General features: G+C 42.7%; 1 protein-coding gene across 4 annotated transcripts in view; it reads right to left on the reverse strand.

Annotated features, from left to right (window-relative positions):
* Window positions 1-16,526, reverse strand: part of PI4KA (phosphatidylinositol 4-kinase alpha) — a 548,133-nt gene that overhangs the window by 188,092 nt on the left and 343,515 nt on the right. For 2 of the 4 annotated variants that reach the window (XM_085633226.1, XM_085633227.1), the window contains 4 exons: window positions 9,005-9,028; window positions 7,311-7,403; window positions 4,470-4,626; window positions 4,056-4,183 (listed from right to left, as the gene is read on the reverse strand). In XM_085633226.1, the coding sequence (XP_085489352.1) occupies window positions 4,056-4,183; window positions 4,470-4,626; window positions 7,311-7,403; window positions 9,005-9,028 (402 nt within the window). The remainder of the gene's footprint in view (window positions 1-4,055; window positions 4,184-4,469; window positions 4,627-7,310; window positions 7,404-9,004; window positions 9,029-16,526) is intronic. The other 2 variants (XM_085633225.1, XM_085633224.1) reach the window with 1 other exon arrangement.

A 16,526-nucleotide genomic window follows, 5' to 3' on the forward strand; every position in this document is an offset into this window, starting at 1 on the left:
TGAACTGGTCCAGGATATTCTCTTATGATTTTTTGCCTCTCCCTCTCATCCCAAATGTGGTGAGAAAAGTGAGCCAGGTGTCCTTGACCCTCATCATAGTGGCGCCGATGTAGGCCAGTCAACCCTGGTACTCTATGCTCCTCAAGATGTCAGTGACCCCACATGAGACCCTCACACTCAGGTCGGCCCTTTTCACTCAGCACATGACCTAGGCAATTCAATCTAGCAATATGGCACCGAAGACCCTTGAGTTGGTTACCTTAGACTACTGGAGAAGTGTATGCAAATCCTGCATGAGGCATGTAAACCCACCACACGTGCCTGTCCTACGCAGGCAAGTGGAAACGATTGGTCCACTACTGCATTGTCTTAAACCTATGTTGAAGACATTATCCGCTACCTTTTACTTTTGCAGAAAGCAGGATTGCAATACACTTACATCCATTTACATATAACTGAAGTTGCAGCATTAATGCAAATCAGATAGGGCCTTGGCCAGAAGAAGGCTTGTACACATCTTACTAACTAACACGCACCCTACAACTACAGGACGCATATTTCAACTCATCCTCATTAATGCTCGCTCTGCAGTACTTCATGCATCAGACATGGCAGACCTCAACTTTCACAAGCCTAACTCCCTCTTAATCACAGAAACATGGTTCACCCCAACATACTAGACAACGTTTGTCTCACAAGCTGCAGCATCCTTGTTGCATCCAGTGTTGCAGTTCCCCAACTGTTTCAGCCTGCCTGCCACAGACAGTCTCCATCACTGGCTGCCCAAGACAATCTCTGTTCTGCTGCAGTCTTCGCCAAACCAAAGCAATTATTCCAGATCTCTACAGAAAGCTGTTCCCATAATTTCACCAGGCTGACACTTGCCACCTCACTCTGTTTCTGTTCATTTTTAGTCTCTGATGTTCTGTGTAGCTACCTCCCCCCAACTATTTTTGTCTCTACTCCCCTCCCGCTCGCTCTTCTGTCTCTACCCAGTGTCTGTTTGGCACGAACGTTCGTTGATAGGCTGTTACTGCCTACTTGTCCTAAGCTGTCCATCTCTCTGTGCACTCATAACTGGTGATCCAAGGCCATCTCTGCTTTACTACATTGTGTTTCCCTATTATTGTCCCCAGCTGTCACTGGCTGTTGTTAACTACGGAAGCTATCTCTCGCAGAACCACACTCTTATGTTTTCTTCACAGCCCTCTGACAGCCAAGATCTGTTTCTGCTTCCCTGCAGTGTTAGACTCCACATGTTCTGCAGTTATTATTCTGCTTTTGGACCCGTGTTACTTTTGCACCTCACCCGAGTCTTAGGCAACACTTCCCCCATCTACAGCGGTCATTAAAGGCTTTTGCCCTGCTTCACTTTCTTCCAATTGTGCACTAATCTAATCTAAAACAGAATGTTGGCTATTTTAGGCGCACTGCACATTATCAGAGCTGAGTCAGACTTGACTGGGTCATCGCCTAAAATCTCTTGAGCTCTGTGATTGTTTGCTAGGGTAAGGAAGGTGGTTTTAACAATTTTCTCAATATTTTGTTACATTTCTCAAATTGACAAGCATAAATACTGGAAAGCTAACCAGGGACAGGGAACTGTTGCCCTGAATGTTTGGAGTCCAGCAATACTAAACACATGTGGCATTGCATTGGAATTGTAGCCTGCAAAATCATTATGTAATATTAGCGCAGATCATGAAATTGGTGCAGTATCACCATTTATGGTTCACTGTTCATTTGATGACACTTTCCATATGCCCCTGAGTGTGAACTCAGGGGCACATGGAAATAGATCTACGGAATCTATTTGTGCCAGACAGATGTTTCTTGCACTGGCTGGCTGGCTGGCCACTAGAACACTGAACATGAGGTCGATCAAATGTTCAGCAATTATTTCCAAAATGTATTTCCCCTTAGTCTCCCTTGCACAGAAATATAACCCTGCCAAGACAAGATCCCCAACGTTGGTTTTTTGCATCTCCTGTTTGCAGGGGTACCAAACATGTATGAGTTTTCTAAGTGTTCCTGATGTTCACAGGCAAAAAGAAATGGGCATAATGCAGTTTGGGAAATTTGGAAAGCAGCTACAAGCAAAATCCTGGTTTAGGGTATCTGTCTGTTGGTTACAGATATCACCCTTGGGAACCTGTTAAAAGCATATTTTTAAAGTCTACACATCCTACAGTTTCTATTACTGAGAGACAGTCAAAATCAATCTGATTGGCTGGCCAGCTAAAACATGAGGTTTATCAGATCTTCCAAAATGTTTTCACAAAATATGGCAATTCCCTCGTGCAGGAACACATTCTGGCCAAGGCTGGATCCCTTACTTTGATCCTCTGGGTCTTCAGCGCGTGAGAGTTTTCTATGGGTTCAGGATGCCAACAGGTAATAATAACCTGGGTGTAATTTTGCCGGACGGAAAATTCCAGAACCTCAGGCAAAAGTCATACCATCTAGGTTCCCATACTTCTCCTGATAAGAACGGTACCCCAAATGTGACGGTTGACCTATTGCACAGGACAAATGTGACCAGGTGAAGATAATATTGACACCATACTGACTTCACGCAGTCACATTATGGGCCTGTTCCTGTTGGCTATACTAGGACTACCCACACATAAGGTATTGTTTTTATTGGCAGACGTATGGGAACACTGACTTCTGGAAGGTTTACTGTTCCCAATACATTCCAGAACTTTCTGTCACAGAACTGTTACAAAATCCTTTTTTTAAATTAATGTCTGACCTGTGGTGGAAACTGTGGGTAAGAAAAGGTGTTGGTATTGTCACAAGCCCCACCACCAAGGGCTTCTCTATGTGTCTAATGTTCACAAATGTCTAAGGCTGGTAAGTTTCTCTAGGTGGTGAATTACCTTAATCTCAGACATTTGTTCTGGGCCGCAGCAAGGCTCTGGGAGCGGTTTGAAATGTTTCTAAAGCAAAGAAAAATGCAAACAGTGACCAGGATTCTTGCACGGGTGCAGGTGTGTATCTATGCCCAAGTAAGGAGCAGTGTGCTGTCTTAAGGGTTTCTGAGGGTAAGAAAAAATCCAAACAGCATCTACGCTCCTCGCTGAGCACAGGTTTTTGTGTGGGTGTATGCTGGCACCTTAGCAAGAAGCCAAAAGTGCTTTTGATTTTGTCTAAGGATAAGAAAATATTCAAACAGAGTCTGAGCTACCCGCTGGGATGCAGGCGCGTGTTAACGTTTCTATGCCCCTGCATCGAATCAAACAAGGTTTGGATTTTTTTCTTGTGCAGAGAAGGACTGGGAGACAACTGTATGAAACTTAATCAGGTAGTGGGAACTGGCATGGCAGGAACTAGGCACAATCCCAGTTCATCCTCTGCCAATCACCACCTCCTGGTTTGTTTCTTCCAACATACGGCGTGGTGGGAGGGAAGGTGAGAGGAGCTGGCTACTCCTCCCACCGTCTCTGCCACCTTCCTCCCCCACCAAAAGAAAAAGTCACTCGAGCTAGTGGGAATGGATGGATATGAGCACAAGGAAGTAACAGCTGCACTTCACCCCCTCGATAGCCACACCCATAGCCAAGTCAACCAGTTTAATCCATGGATGGACCTGGGAGGCTCTAGGGAATCCCTCCCAGGTCTATCTGATATGTGTGTGATGTCACACAGGTATTAATTAAGTGGCTTGGAAGTGAGCACCCAGATGCCTCACTAGAGATTGTGCCAATGCCCAGAAAGGATCAGACCCGGCGAAATCTCCCACCCTCCTGCTCCAAACCAGCAGGCCGCAGAGGCGTTTATCCCCCATTGGAGGGGGAAAAAAGGACTCCAGTGGTAGGGGCTTGGCTGCTCTAGAATAAATAAATATAAATATAGGTCAAAAAGTTGTCCTATGAACTCCTATCATGACGTATACATACATTAACACGGCAGGTAATATGGCAGCCAAGGAGTTAAAATAACCTCCATTTGGAAGATCTTACAAATGGTCCTTCATCGCATGCCAGTCTATAAACACTCATCTCCTCAGTACACTTGCTTTTGAAAGTGCAAACAGAATTGCTTCTCCTTACCGGAACTTCAATCCCATTCTTAGCAGCTAGCAACCACTCCCAGCAGGCGACAGCAGTTTCCATGCCATGTTCTGTGAACATGCGCAATGGTCCCCAGCAGAGATGATGAAGGAGTTGGGGATCGCACTCTGAAAAACAATAACAGAGTACTCATACATCTCGGTGCAGACATATATTCTGTCACGTTGCAGAGAGTTACACACAAAACAGCATTCAACCTTTCACTGTCTAGCATCTGTGACTTCATGGCTATTTCATGTGAACGTCTACTCATGACACTATAAAGACATCTGGAATGGCAGGATATCTGGAAGGATATCTGTGGGTCTATTACCTGCAAATTGTATTGAAACCCCATTTACTGCCAACCAAATCTCCCAAATGAAGTCTTGACATGTGGTATATCCAACTGACCTTTGCTGCTGATTAGCATTGCTGTGAGTTTGAACATGGCCTGGGTGTAAACCTCGGGATCTGCTGGTTCCAATGCTTCATTAAGATGCTTGATCATAAACTTCGTCAGGTCAGATGTCTTGCACATGGCATTCGAGAAATGGATCATTCCTGCTACCTGCAAAACATGAAGCAGAATTCTCATTATATTAATGGACAAGGATGCGAAGTGGCCAGAACCAAGTATACACACGGAGGAGTCCAAATTCTGATTCGTATTCAGGTACAACGAGGAGAATGATTTGAGGTACAGACGGACCCAGATGGCCACACATCTCTTGGAGAAGGACAGCCAGACCTCTATTCAGTACATACAACACTTAAAGGATGGAGCAAAGGCATGGAGGTTAAAAGTGAACACATCTGACCACGCAACAGACAAGGGTTCGGTGGTAGGTAAGACACCGGACGACAATAGTCAAGAGTTAGAAAAATATTATGGGGCAGATCTGCCTTGCTACTCTCATGAGGCTAGTTCAAGTACAGGAGATCAAGCTTCAATGTCTTGCTCTGAACAAGTGGACATAGATCCATATGCATTGTATTCATCATTTTGAGGGTTAATTACACAATGATTTTTATTGATTTTGGTATCAACGTTGAGGCTGCACCATGTAACACCTTTTTCAAGATGGAAATGTATTTGGAAGTGGTGTTGAGCCTAAGGGGGCATTATCATCAGATTGGGAAATTAGAGAGCTTCAAGGATTCAACCAGTATGTGGGTTGAAACAAAAAAAATGGGTTTCACTGCATCAATAGTAAAATAATCAACTTTTAAAGACCATGAGATGCATTGTAAAGACTAACCAGGGGGAAAAGGGTGACCAGTGTAAAACAGATACTTCATTCATTTAAATTTTTTACCAATAGAAGTACAAAGTTAAGTAAATTCCCATATGGCCTCTCTTGGGAGACGCGTGGTTCTAAACAATTTGAATTAGGCAACAGAGGCAGTGTATAATTCTTGACCGAAATGTTGAGAGGCTCCGGTCTTCTGTTTTTATTATAGAAAACATTTGTCTTGTCTGAAAATGGCCCGTAAGTAAGCTGCACCTCTGACGATTTTCATTTATTGCAATACAAATTATTCGCTTTTATTCCTGCCTTATATGCAAGTAAGGATGTCCATCCTGCACTAACGTGGATGAGTGTGCTGTAAATTTCTTGAACATCAATTTCTATGTTTCTCTTTATGAAGTAGTTCTACTTGCAGCCACATCTGGGAGGCTGGGACAAAGCTTATGAGTGCTCCTCTTGTCACTGGTTTACCGGAGTCACATACTTTGGAGTAAAAGCTAAACTACTGTTAATGCTGATGTAGTTCTTCATTTTCTTTCTAGCGTCATCTTATAGACCTGGATTCTCCAAACATTGGTTTAGCTTTTATACGACCTTGGATTTCCTAATAATAATAACATGGCACAAAGATAATTATATAAAATTGCCTTTCTACAAGTGATAAAAAGGAATCAAATATCTTCCATACTGCACAAACGACAAATGATTATGCCTAGAACCCAGAGGAACAAAGGACATCTCTGTGCTTTTAGCCCTAATATTTAAAAAATAATTGAGATTTCTTCCTGTGGAATGTCGGTAGCTATATTGAGTGTTCTCACAGCCCATTCAAAACATTCGGGAATGATACAACAACTTTCACTGGAGAAATTCTGGCATGGATAGACTCCGAGGTCTAGCGGCGTATCTACTCTAAACTGAGCCTGCGTTGCAGCCTGGTGGGCCATTTTTTATTTTTGGGACCTGGATTGGAGCCGTGAACCTGACGCTGAAATGCACGATGCCTTGACCTGGACCAGAGTCTGTGCTTCAGTAGCCGTTCTTCTACCCATAGAGCCACAGGTGAATGCCATAATAACATGCATGGGATTGAGCTGTTAAGTCATTTTGCTGAGGACTGTTTAGCTTCTTCCTCCTGGGTATCAGTTCTCTAGTGTTCATCTTGAAGATACATATGGCCCGGTGGTGCTGGGGCATCTCTCCACTCCACTTCTGTAATGGAAATCTCTCATGCCTTTTGCCTTGGTGCAGAGGTTCAGCACTAACAGAATGGTGCCTCGACAGTAAAAGGCTATGAAAACACTGACAGACTCGATGTTAAAGAGATTTCAATGTTGAATGCTGCCTCAAAACTGAGCAAGTTGCTCGCAAAGCTCTGTACGTTGAATGTCTCAATTTAAAGTATATAGAAGATGGCTGTGGTGGTGCTGCGCTTTTAAATGACTTTACTAACTGTCAGAAGTGGGTCTAATAAGTTAAGATACAAAGAAGACAACTCCGCTGGTGCTACAATGAGAACAAGGATTCAGGATGATTCATTTTTTTACATTGCCCTGGAGTTTTGATCTTTTAGGCGTTAGATTGCACTAAAATCTTTAAAGTTTCATTACCCTGTTCTACTGATTGAATTTTTGCTGTTTCGGTGTCAAATTATTTATTATTTTTTAATCTGTTTTTCTAAATACTGTGGCATTTTTCTTGTGCTTTCACTCTATAGCTGATTGAGTACTGCATAAATACTTTACACATTGCCTCTAAGTTAAGCCTATCTGCTTTCATGCCAAGCTACCAAATGGTCAAGGCTAGGTTCATTTAGTGCTATTTCCTGATGCACCCTAACAAGGATTGTGGCTGCTGTTTGAGTAAGTTTTCACCCCTTCAACCAACAACCCAAATTACCACAGGTGCTACAAACAAAAAGGAATCAACAGGACATAATGAAACCTGTACACGAAGAACGGCTTCACCAAATCAGCTACATAAACGATGAGGCTCTGCTTACCTCGCCAGCATATCGATTACGTAGGTTCAAGGAAGCCATGAAGTTGGAGTAATCTTTCTTCACACATGCTGGGCGCTCAGTCAGCTGGGTCATCTACACAGGGAACACAACACACTGGATCATCTAGTCTACTGGTTAAAAGATTGACATGTTAACACAGCAATCAAGAGAAGAGACTCCGGAGAGAGGAAAGAATAACTTGGAGGCAGACAAGAGTAAAATGACAACTAATACGAGCCCATGGGAAATTAAGTGCAGTACAGTATTCCTAGTCCCAAGAGTAGTGTTTGCCAAAGTCCTTTCATTTAACACCTGCATATATAAAGCCACTGCTGTTAATGCCATCAGAAGACACACACCTGCTTTTTGTGACCACATCTGATTGAAGTCCCTTATGCAAATTAAGTGATTACAGAACAATTTTTTTTAACCATTTTCAAAATGCTTATGCATGTTCTTTTAGCCTAATGTTTCATAAATGCCCTGGTCAGACTTTGGATTCGCACCTGTCCGCCTTTGTTCTAAATCTTTACTCCCAAAAGAGGTATATTGTCGAGCACAGTTCTAGTGGTACGATAATTAATTCTTAAGTAAAAACCTATATTCACATATCAGGCTACAGTCAACCCAGAAGCCTCCCGTCATTATTGCCATTTTATGTGCACCATACCTAGATAAACCACACTTGCTCATGTTAATATCCTCAATCCACCTTCTTCTGACTCAAAAGATGGAGCATGGCAAACCAAGGACTCCAGCTTGTTGAGAATGCTGCAGACAGAATTTGTGTGATAGGTTGTACAGAGGCTCATGCGGGAATTCCTACTGCTTAGAAATGCTGCCTTTTGTCAACAGGATGTCACGGGTTAGCACCTTTACCTATGGAGTATGTCGACCACAGCTTTCTGTTTTTCTTGCACTGTGTACAATCTCCAGGACCCAGGCAGCATGGTCTTCATAGAATGTAAAGCACACTTACTCAGCACTAGCCCCTTGTAAGGTGGGGCTTTGTGATGAAGAGCTCAAAAAATGGATAAATGTTTGCATCTTCCAGGAGAGAGGTCATCATCTGACTCTCAAACCATCTTTTTGTTGACAGTCGGACACTTTTCTAACCAATGGCTTGGTCCTCCTTTCCCTGCCAGAGCAACACTGGTGGCGCATGGTGAGTTATAACATTACATACTTAGCTTGCATAGTAATCACATTCTGAGGAGTTGGGCCAATGAACAGAAGGACATCTACAAAAGAACCTTGTAACCAGCCCCAGCATCACTTTGCCTACGAAGCACATGCACTTCCTGAAACTGAAGTAAGGTTCTTCTACATTCCGAAGCACCTCTTAGTAAATGTTATCGCACCGTATCTTTTTTAAGTTGATTACACACACATACTTCAAGTGCAGTTGTAAACCCTGCTGTGCGACATTCCAACTTAGCCCAGGTAGGAAAAACCAGAAAATGCAGGTGTGTGTCTGCATCACCCCAAAGGAAGAAACATAAACATAAAATCACCAGTCAGGCTGTAGGTGTTAAGACCCTGTTCCCCATGATTGGTAGAGCGCAAACAGTGGAAAGATGGCAGCTGGGAAAGTAGCAGCAAGCTATGCAGCCAGAGATTGACAGCGCCCAGAACAACCAAGAATGGAAGAGCAAAAGCAATCGAGCAATGCTGATGTGCTTGTTAGAACAAACCTGACCAACAGAGGGAGATGACGGCTGGAGCAAATGCAACACACAATGCAGGGAGGGCAACAGGAACACATGGACAATGGGAAGAGATGACATCACCAGTGAATAGGGTGAAAACAATGCAATGGAAATAAATAAAACAAACAGATGTCAAAATAAAGCATCAAACATCATACAGTCCATTGATGTGCACACTTGAACACACAAGCAGACCCAGCAGCCGTGCGTCTTAGCAACCACCAAACCCTGCACGGACACCTGGTGAAATAGGAGTGGATAGTACGGATTGTGATTAATCAAATAAACAAACCTTTTGCAAAAAATACAAATACTGTTTAGTATTGTCCACTAGGATGACAAGATCATTGGGTAATGTTAATATCATTATCTCATGAGCATATTACCAACATCATATTGAAGGGAAACAGACATTTCTTGCAAAAAGCTGCTCTTTACATATAAAAGTGGAAGGAGAGATTGAACACCTGCCTGTGCCTAACAATGTGTATACAAAAGGAGGAAAGGTAAATGTTACTTACCATGTAAGCATCTGTGTGTAGTGCTATGACTCCTCCTTAGTGGACAGTGAACATGGACTCTGCCACCATGTCAGATGTTATCGCACAATGGGCGAGAATGTGTATGGGGTCTGAGGGAGAGTGGCATGGTGCACTATGATCATTAGGAAGCGTCAACATAACAAAAGAAGATATCTGCAATTAGCAAAAGCTTCTGAGAAGGGCCGCTCATGTGACTCAACAGCACTGCATGCTATTAACAGATGCTTTCAGGGTAACATTTTCAGTTTGTTGCATGTGTGGCTATAGATACACTTTCTCTGCACAGACTGTAAAGCTGTACCCTCGTAAAGCGGTGGCTAAAGACTGGCTAATGCAGATGTGTGAAACAAAGCCTTCTATACAGTCTGGCGAACCATAGTCTTTGGCTAACGGTATTTTCCCTAAGAGAGCCATGGTAGATCCTTTCTTACAGGTGGAATGTGTCAGATACCGCAATGGTACCACTCTCTTAGCTTTGTGGCAGCAAGTCTGGATGCACTTGGCTATTTATCTTATTAGACCGGCTTTAAAAACAGGGTGGTCCTTGTAAGGCTTTGCAAAGCTACAAAAAGCTGGCAGACTTTCGGAAGGGCTTTTTCCAATTGATTTAACACATAAGAGCTTTTTTGTCATCTAACATGTCTAAAGCTCTTTCTCCTGAAGAGTCAGGGTGTGGAATAAAGACTGGGAGATTTATGGTATAGTTAAGGTGACAGGGTTATACCACCTTGGGGAGGAATTTAGGACTGGCCCTGAGGACAAACCTATCTTTGTGAAACCTGAATGAAAGGCTCTTGTAGGATGAGTGTCCGCAGTTCGCTAATGCACCTGAGGGATGCAATGGCCATAAGCAAGGCCACCTTCTATGACAGGAGCAGCAGGAAGCAGGAGTTTAAAGGCTCAAAGAATGTAAGAAGAAGCCGATGCCCCTGTACCTTGTCTACCAAAGGAGGAGTCACGGCACATCTTGTGACTCAAAAGGCTTCTTTGAAGAAATACAAAATTCAAACGTCCAAGGTCAATACCAGATGGCAATAATATGCACGGCACGTGCATCTACAACCACACATACTACAGACAAACAGGTTACATGTTTACAGTGTTATGCTAAGAGAAGCCATAGATAAGACTTCTTTTGGTTTCAAATTGTAAATTCATCAATTTCTTCCAAGAGGAAGCCTCTGGGAAGATGTTGTCTGGTTTGTCACCAACAACTGCTGTTGTTGTTGTTTTGACTATTCCTGGTGAAGTCCATTTAAGACAGTCATCACTAAAGCCCAGGCTCTGACAAGAAGATATTTTAAGAAATCAAATGCTCAGCATTTATGAAGTACTTGTCATACACGAATGTCTGAAAGCAAACTAAAAAGCCTAGACCGATAATCTTAACATTGCATGCTGACCATGAAGATATTTCTTTTCATTGATCTGTTAGATATCCTTCAATTTCAATTACATTTTTACCAAATTCAAGAGTCATTTTCCAAACCAGATCATCTCAACAGTCAGGTAAATTCTGTAGCTAAGCAAGCCAAATACACCTCAGGATAGCCAAACATCTAACACCATACTTCATCGCCCACAGCAAGCATCGCCTTATCACTGTCTCCGTATTTCTCTCATTGACTCCCTCATTGCTACCTCAATGAGGGGCCTGAATTCCTCTTAATGCCGCCCGCAACCTCTTACTACTAGATGATTAGTCATCTCACTGTTCCTCTCATGCTCAACAAACAGTTAATACTCTTGGATGAGACACAACCTGGAGATTTTTATGTCTCTTTCAGGCAGTGGTCCAATTCCTCTACATCATCTGAGATTTTTACTCACTGTCATGCAATGGAACCTTGTTCCAACACAAACCCCCACACATAAAATATCTGATCTCTAATTTACTTTCAGGCTCTGATTGCTCACCTTCAACCCCTCATTTTTTCAGACTCACCCATTGATATTCATTCACATTTATTGAATGATTATACGGAGAAGGATTTGCAACATCTTGGACAGATGGTGCGGATACTTTGCACCAGCATTTGAAACAAGAGTGAACACTGACTCTTACCAAATACCACCTCATGGTGTAGAATAGAAGACAAATGTACACACAATGAACAAGTTACTTACCCTCGGTAATGCTCTTTCGGGTGGTTTTTCCATCTAAGGACAGAGTCTACACTTTGTAATACTCCCAGGGTGCCAGACTGAATCCAGGACTCTTCACCAGCAATGCTTCTGTGAACCACAAGGAGGCGCCCTGTGGCTTCACACTGGATCTGTACTGCCCCAGAAGAGACAGAGAGAAACCCCAAGTAAATGCCACCCCTGGGTGCTGGTTAGTTTCTTATTTTTCTCTTTCTATGCCCTCAGATGGAAGTGTGAACAACTGTCGGTAACAGTGTTCAAATTTCTTATTTGGGACATTTTCAAATGTTAAAAAGACACCACACTACAGAAGAGGGGGTGGAAGGGTAGTGAGAAATCTATGGTTAAATGAAGAATCCACAAGAACGATCGTTATTATTGGATACTTTAACCGCAGGTTCCTCATCTTACTGTAGAAATAAAGCAGTACCTCCACAGGCGGAGGGCCTCTGTAGAGAACCAGACCAAACGTTCTGCAGGACTGAGAGGGTGAAAAGCCCTTCCTTTCAGACCTGGTTTTAAGGCAGTAGGGCTTTGTAAATGTGTGCACTGGCACTTATGCACAGCTTGGCAGATGTCAAGGACAGGCACTCCGAGTACCAATACAGCAAAAGTAGCCTTAGCACTGGTGGAATGGGCTGCTTCTTGGCCAGTGCACTGAAGAGGACCATCCACCTCAACCTCTGCATAGCACGCCCTTTCTTCACCATGGTGAACCCGATAAAAAGCTGATCATCCACACAGTGTTCTTTGGTATGATCAATATTAAAGCTTAAAGCCCTTTTGAGAGGTGAGTGTAACATTTAACAAAATGAAAGAGGACTCTTTGTGTTGCTGCGTCCAGATGTGGGTTTATTCTTAGTAATCAAGAATTAATGTACAGGATACAAGCGAGAATGTAATTCAGTAAATTCAGATATAACTGACAATAGAATCAAACATACACAAAAGGACCTCTAGGTGACATTACAGATACAGGCTGAGCAGCAGAGAACAAGACACTAAGGAAGGACAGAGAGGGAGGAAAATCAGGATGTAACACATCTCCCCCCTTAACAGAAATAAGAGCCAAAGGAGAGAACGAAGGAAAGAAGAAAGTAGATGACAGAACATGCAACACACCAATGTAAACCCTCTTCGCAAAGTAAGTGGAAGAGGATAAAACATCAAACGGGTGAAAGTACGAAAGGCAGTACCGGCACCTGAAAATGAAAGAAAATGGAGAATAAATAAATGTGGTTAAGGCCCACCACATAACAAAATCCACAAGGATGGAAGTGGATGGATTCATCACAAGAAAACAAAAGAAACTGAACACTCCGAAAGATATAGGGCAATAAAGGTTCAGCTATAAGAATTAGTATATGAAATTTGAACTCCTCTAAAACATTAGAGCACTTATGTGGTTCATATAAACAAAAATGAGCAACCTGCGGCTCTTCGTAACATTAAGCAATTTGAACTACTCTAAAACATTAGAACACTTACGTGGTTCATATCAATGAGCATCCCGTGGCTCTTCATAACATTAAGCATAAGCACGACACCTAACATAAGAGTGAGCACCTATGCGCCCATCAACAGCAAGAACACTGAGCACCTCTTTGGCTCATCATCATTAAACTTAAAAGAATGGAGAGTTTCAACAAAGTTGAACACTAATGTGGCTCCGCATAAGTACGCATTAAATAAGTCCAAACACTGGAACAACTAATCTTCAGAAAATTCAAAATGGAAATGAACACCTCAAGAGCAATTTGAGCACTAATGTGGTTCAATACTAATAAAAGAATATGCAGAAAAAAATGAGCCCTTGTATGACTCCTCATGTGAACCCCTCTACTGAAATAGAGCACTAAATAATGTGGTTCATCAAAAATAACGAATAAACTGAGCATCACTATAGCTCATCACTTTTAAGTACGAAAAAAATGGAGCAAATTCAAAAGGTGATTCGAACACGCATAGCAGTATTAAACGCTTATGCAAATAATCACTATAAATGAATAAAATTGAGCACCCTAACATAAGTTGAGCACGTAAGTTGCTCAATCCATTAAAAGTAAACTAACCCAGCACATCACTGAACTCCAAAAACTGACTAAGATGCAATAACCGCCATGGAATGACAATACCATACATCTGTAACATGTAGAAAGACGTAAAAGTAGCATAAACAGCACATATGTAAATTATGTCATCAACAATATAATAAGCAAATTAGTCGATACGAATAGCAAAGCAGATTACAAAGTTTTCAAAGTAAGAAATTAAAACAACAAAAGTAGTCACCGTAGTCCGAACGTTGAAATGCCACAGTCACAGTAGATTAGCAAGTACAGGTGAGTTATGTTGTCCCCTCTCACCAATGAGATCGAATGACAGTAGGTCCCAGACGATATCCTCAGAAACATCCGTTGTGTACTTCCATGCCTTTGTTGAGACAAGCCACGTGCAAGTTGAAGTACTTCTCTCACCTGCATAATTTGCTGCGGTGCAATGAAGAGGCAACGACGGGAGCACATTTTGCTTGGCAACGTCGGTGAAGTAACAGTAAATAACCAAATGCACCAAAATGGCGGCACGTACGTGACGGGTGGCTCACGGCACGCCTCGGCAGCTCTCCACAAAGCAAACAGGAGGCTGCGCGAGTTGATGAGAAGACTCGCGCTGGCAGAAAGATCGAAGGCACGAGCAGAATACGTTGGTGAGTGACAGTTTCTTCTTACTTCCTTTTAAACTCTTGCGAACGGTAATTAATAAGTTTCCATATTCACCAACACTCACAGGCACCACAAATTGATCCCTATCAAAGGTGTGAGCTGTCAAAATGCCTAACAAGGGAAATAAGCACTCAGCGATTCCCGTGGCATGAATGAAATTAATGTACAATCAACAATATGTGCCGACGATCGTAGCAGTGCACTTAACTGCTAGATTCATGACTGTCAATGACTGCCAAAGTATCCAGATAGTATTAATTTAGTTTGGCAAAGTTCAAGGGTCACGGTTCATCTCAGGTGCATTGCAAACAGTAGAATCCTCAAAAGTTCACAGCAGGCAGCGCTTTCCAAACAAAACAAGCGATCTCAATATCAGTCACAAAAAGTTGGCACAAGGCAAATTAATTTCTTTGAGTAGGCTATGCAGATTTCAGACTTCGACATACTTTTGAAGGTTCAAATTAACCAAGTCACATAACATCTAATGCCAAAAAAATAACTTACTTTTGTAGGCTGTTGTTGTAGACACCGTTGAGGCAATCAAGGGGTTGGGCATGAGGTTCACTTAGTTTCTTCTAGTTTCTTCTGCAGTGTCTTTTTGATCATGCGTGGTTTCTTTCCTTTAATCGTCGTCAGTGAAACATTTAACAAAATAAAAGATGACTCCTTGTGTTGCTAAGTCCAGATGTGGGTTTATTCTTAGTAATCAGGAATTAATGTACAGGATACAAGCAAAAATGTAATTCAGTAAAGGCCCCACCGGGATCAGCTGCCCTGCTGCTCAGCCTCAGATATAACTGACAATAGAATCAAACATACACAAAAGGAACTCTAGGTGACATCACAGATACAGGCTGAGCAGCAGAGAACAAGACACTAAAGAAGGACAGAGAGGGAGGAAAAGCAGGATGTAACAGTGAGGCAGGGGGTAAAGAAGGCTGGCAGGGTGATGGATGGCCAAACATGGGGGAAAGTCATGACTTTAGGCAAGAAGGCTGCCCGAGTCCTCAGCACCAGTTTGTACAGCAAAAAGGTGGGATAGGGAGGTTGCCCCATCAGAGCCTGAAGTACACTTAAGTGGCGAGCTGAAGTAATCACAATGAGGAATACAGTCTTTTAAGTTAGGAGACGGAGCGAGCAGCTGTGCATAGACTCAAAAGGTGTACAAATTAAAAATGTGAAGGCCAAATTAGGGTTACACTATGGCATGTAAGACTGTTTGGGAGGAAATATTTGTATCAAACCTTTTATAAAACTCATCACAAAAGGTGATTTAAACACAGACGATTGGTCCGGCAAATGCAGAAAAACCAAAATGACGGACATATAACCTTGTACCAAAGGCAAAATTAACACAAAAAAAAAACCAATTGATAGTTTAGCATGTAAATGGTAAGTCTTGATAATAACACACCAGTCCACAAATGTTCCAGCATCTAGCATAAAAGGACTTCGTGGAAGGACACCTGGCTGCGAGGATGATATCCACCACATCAGGCGGCAGATCAGGCGCACTCAACTGCTGCTGCTTAATCCCCATGTATAAAGGTGTAGAATGCGCAGATCTGATTGAAGGACCCTGCCCTGCTGCTACCACAGAAGATCCTTCCCAAATGTTATGTTATGTTATTTAAATTTATAACGCGCAAGGATACTGGGAGTGTCCCGGCGCGAGCAAGGGGAAACAAAACAATACCTGACGGTTAATTAAAGAAATGAGTTTTTAACAATTTTTAAAAAACAGCAATATCTTCCAAACATCGAAGATCGAAAAGAAGAGCATTCCAGGCACGGGCCGCAAGGACGGTCAAGGAGGCACCCCCCAAGCAATGTCGCTGGAACCCAGGGATTTTTGTCAGTTTAAGGGATGAGGAGCGCAAAGGCCTCCCCGGAACATAAAAAGAGAATCGTTTCTGCAGATAGCCTGGCCCAAGGCCGTGGAGTGCACGATGGGCTATGGTGAGAGATTTAAACACCACCCGCGCCCTGACCGGAAGCCAGTGCAGGGAGCGCAGGTAATCCCGCACACTCTCCCTGGGCAGGATCCCCCCCAGGAGGCGGGCAGCCGCGTTCTGGATCACCTGAAGTCTATTAAGG

Source organism: Triturus cristatus, chromosome 11 (genome assembly GCF_964204655.1).
Source record: "Triturus cristatus chromosome 11, aTriCri1.1, whole genome shotgun sequence".
Lineage (NCBI taxonomy): Eukaryota > Metazoa > Chordata > Amphibia > Caudata > Salamandridae > Triturus > Triturus cristatus.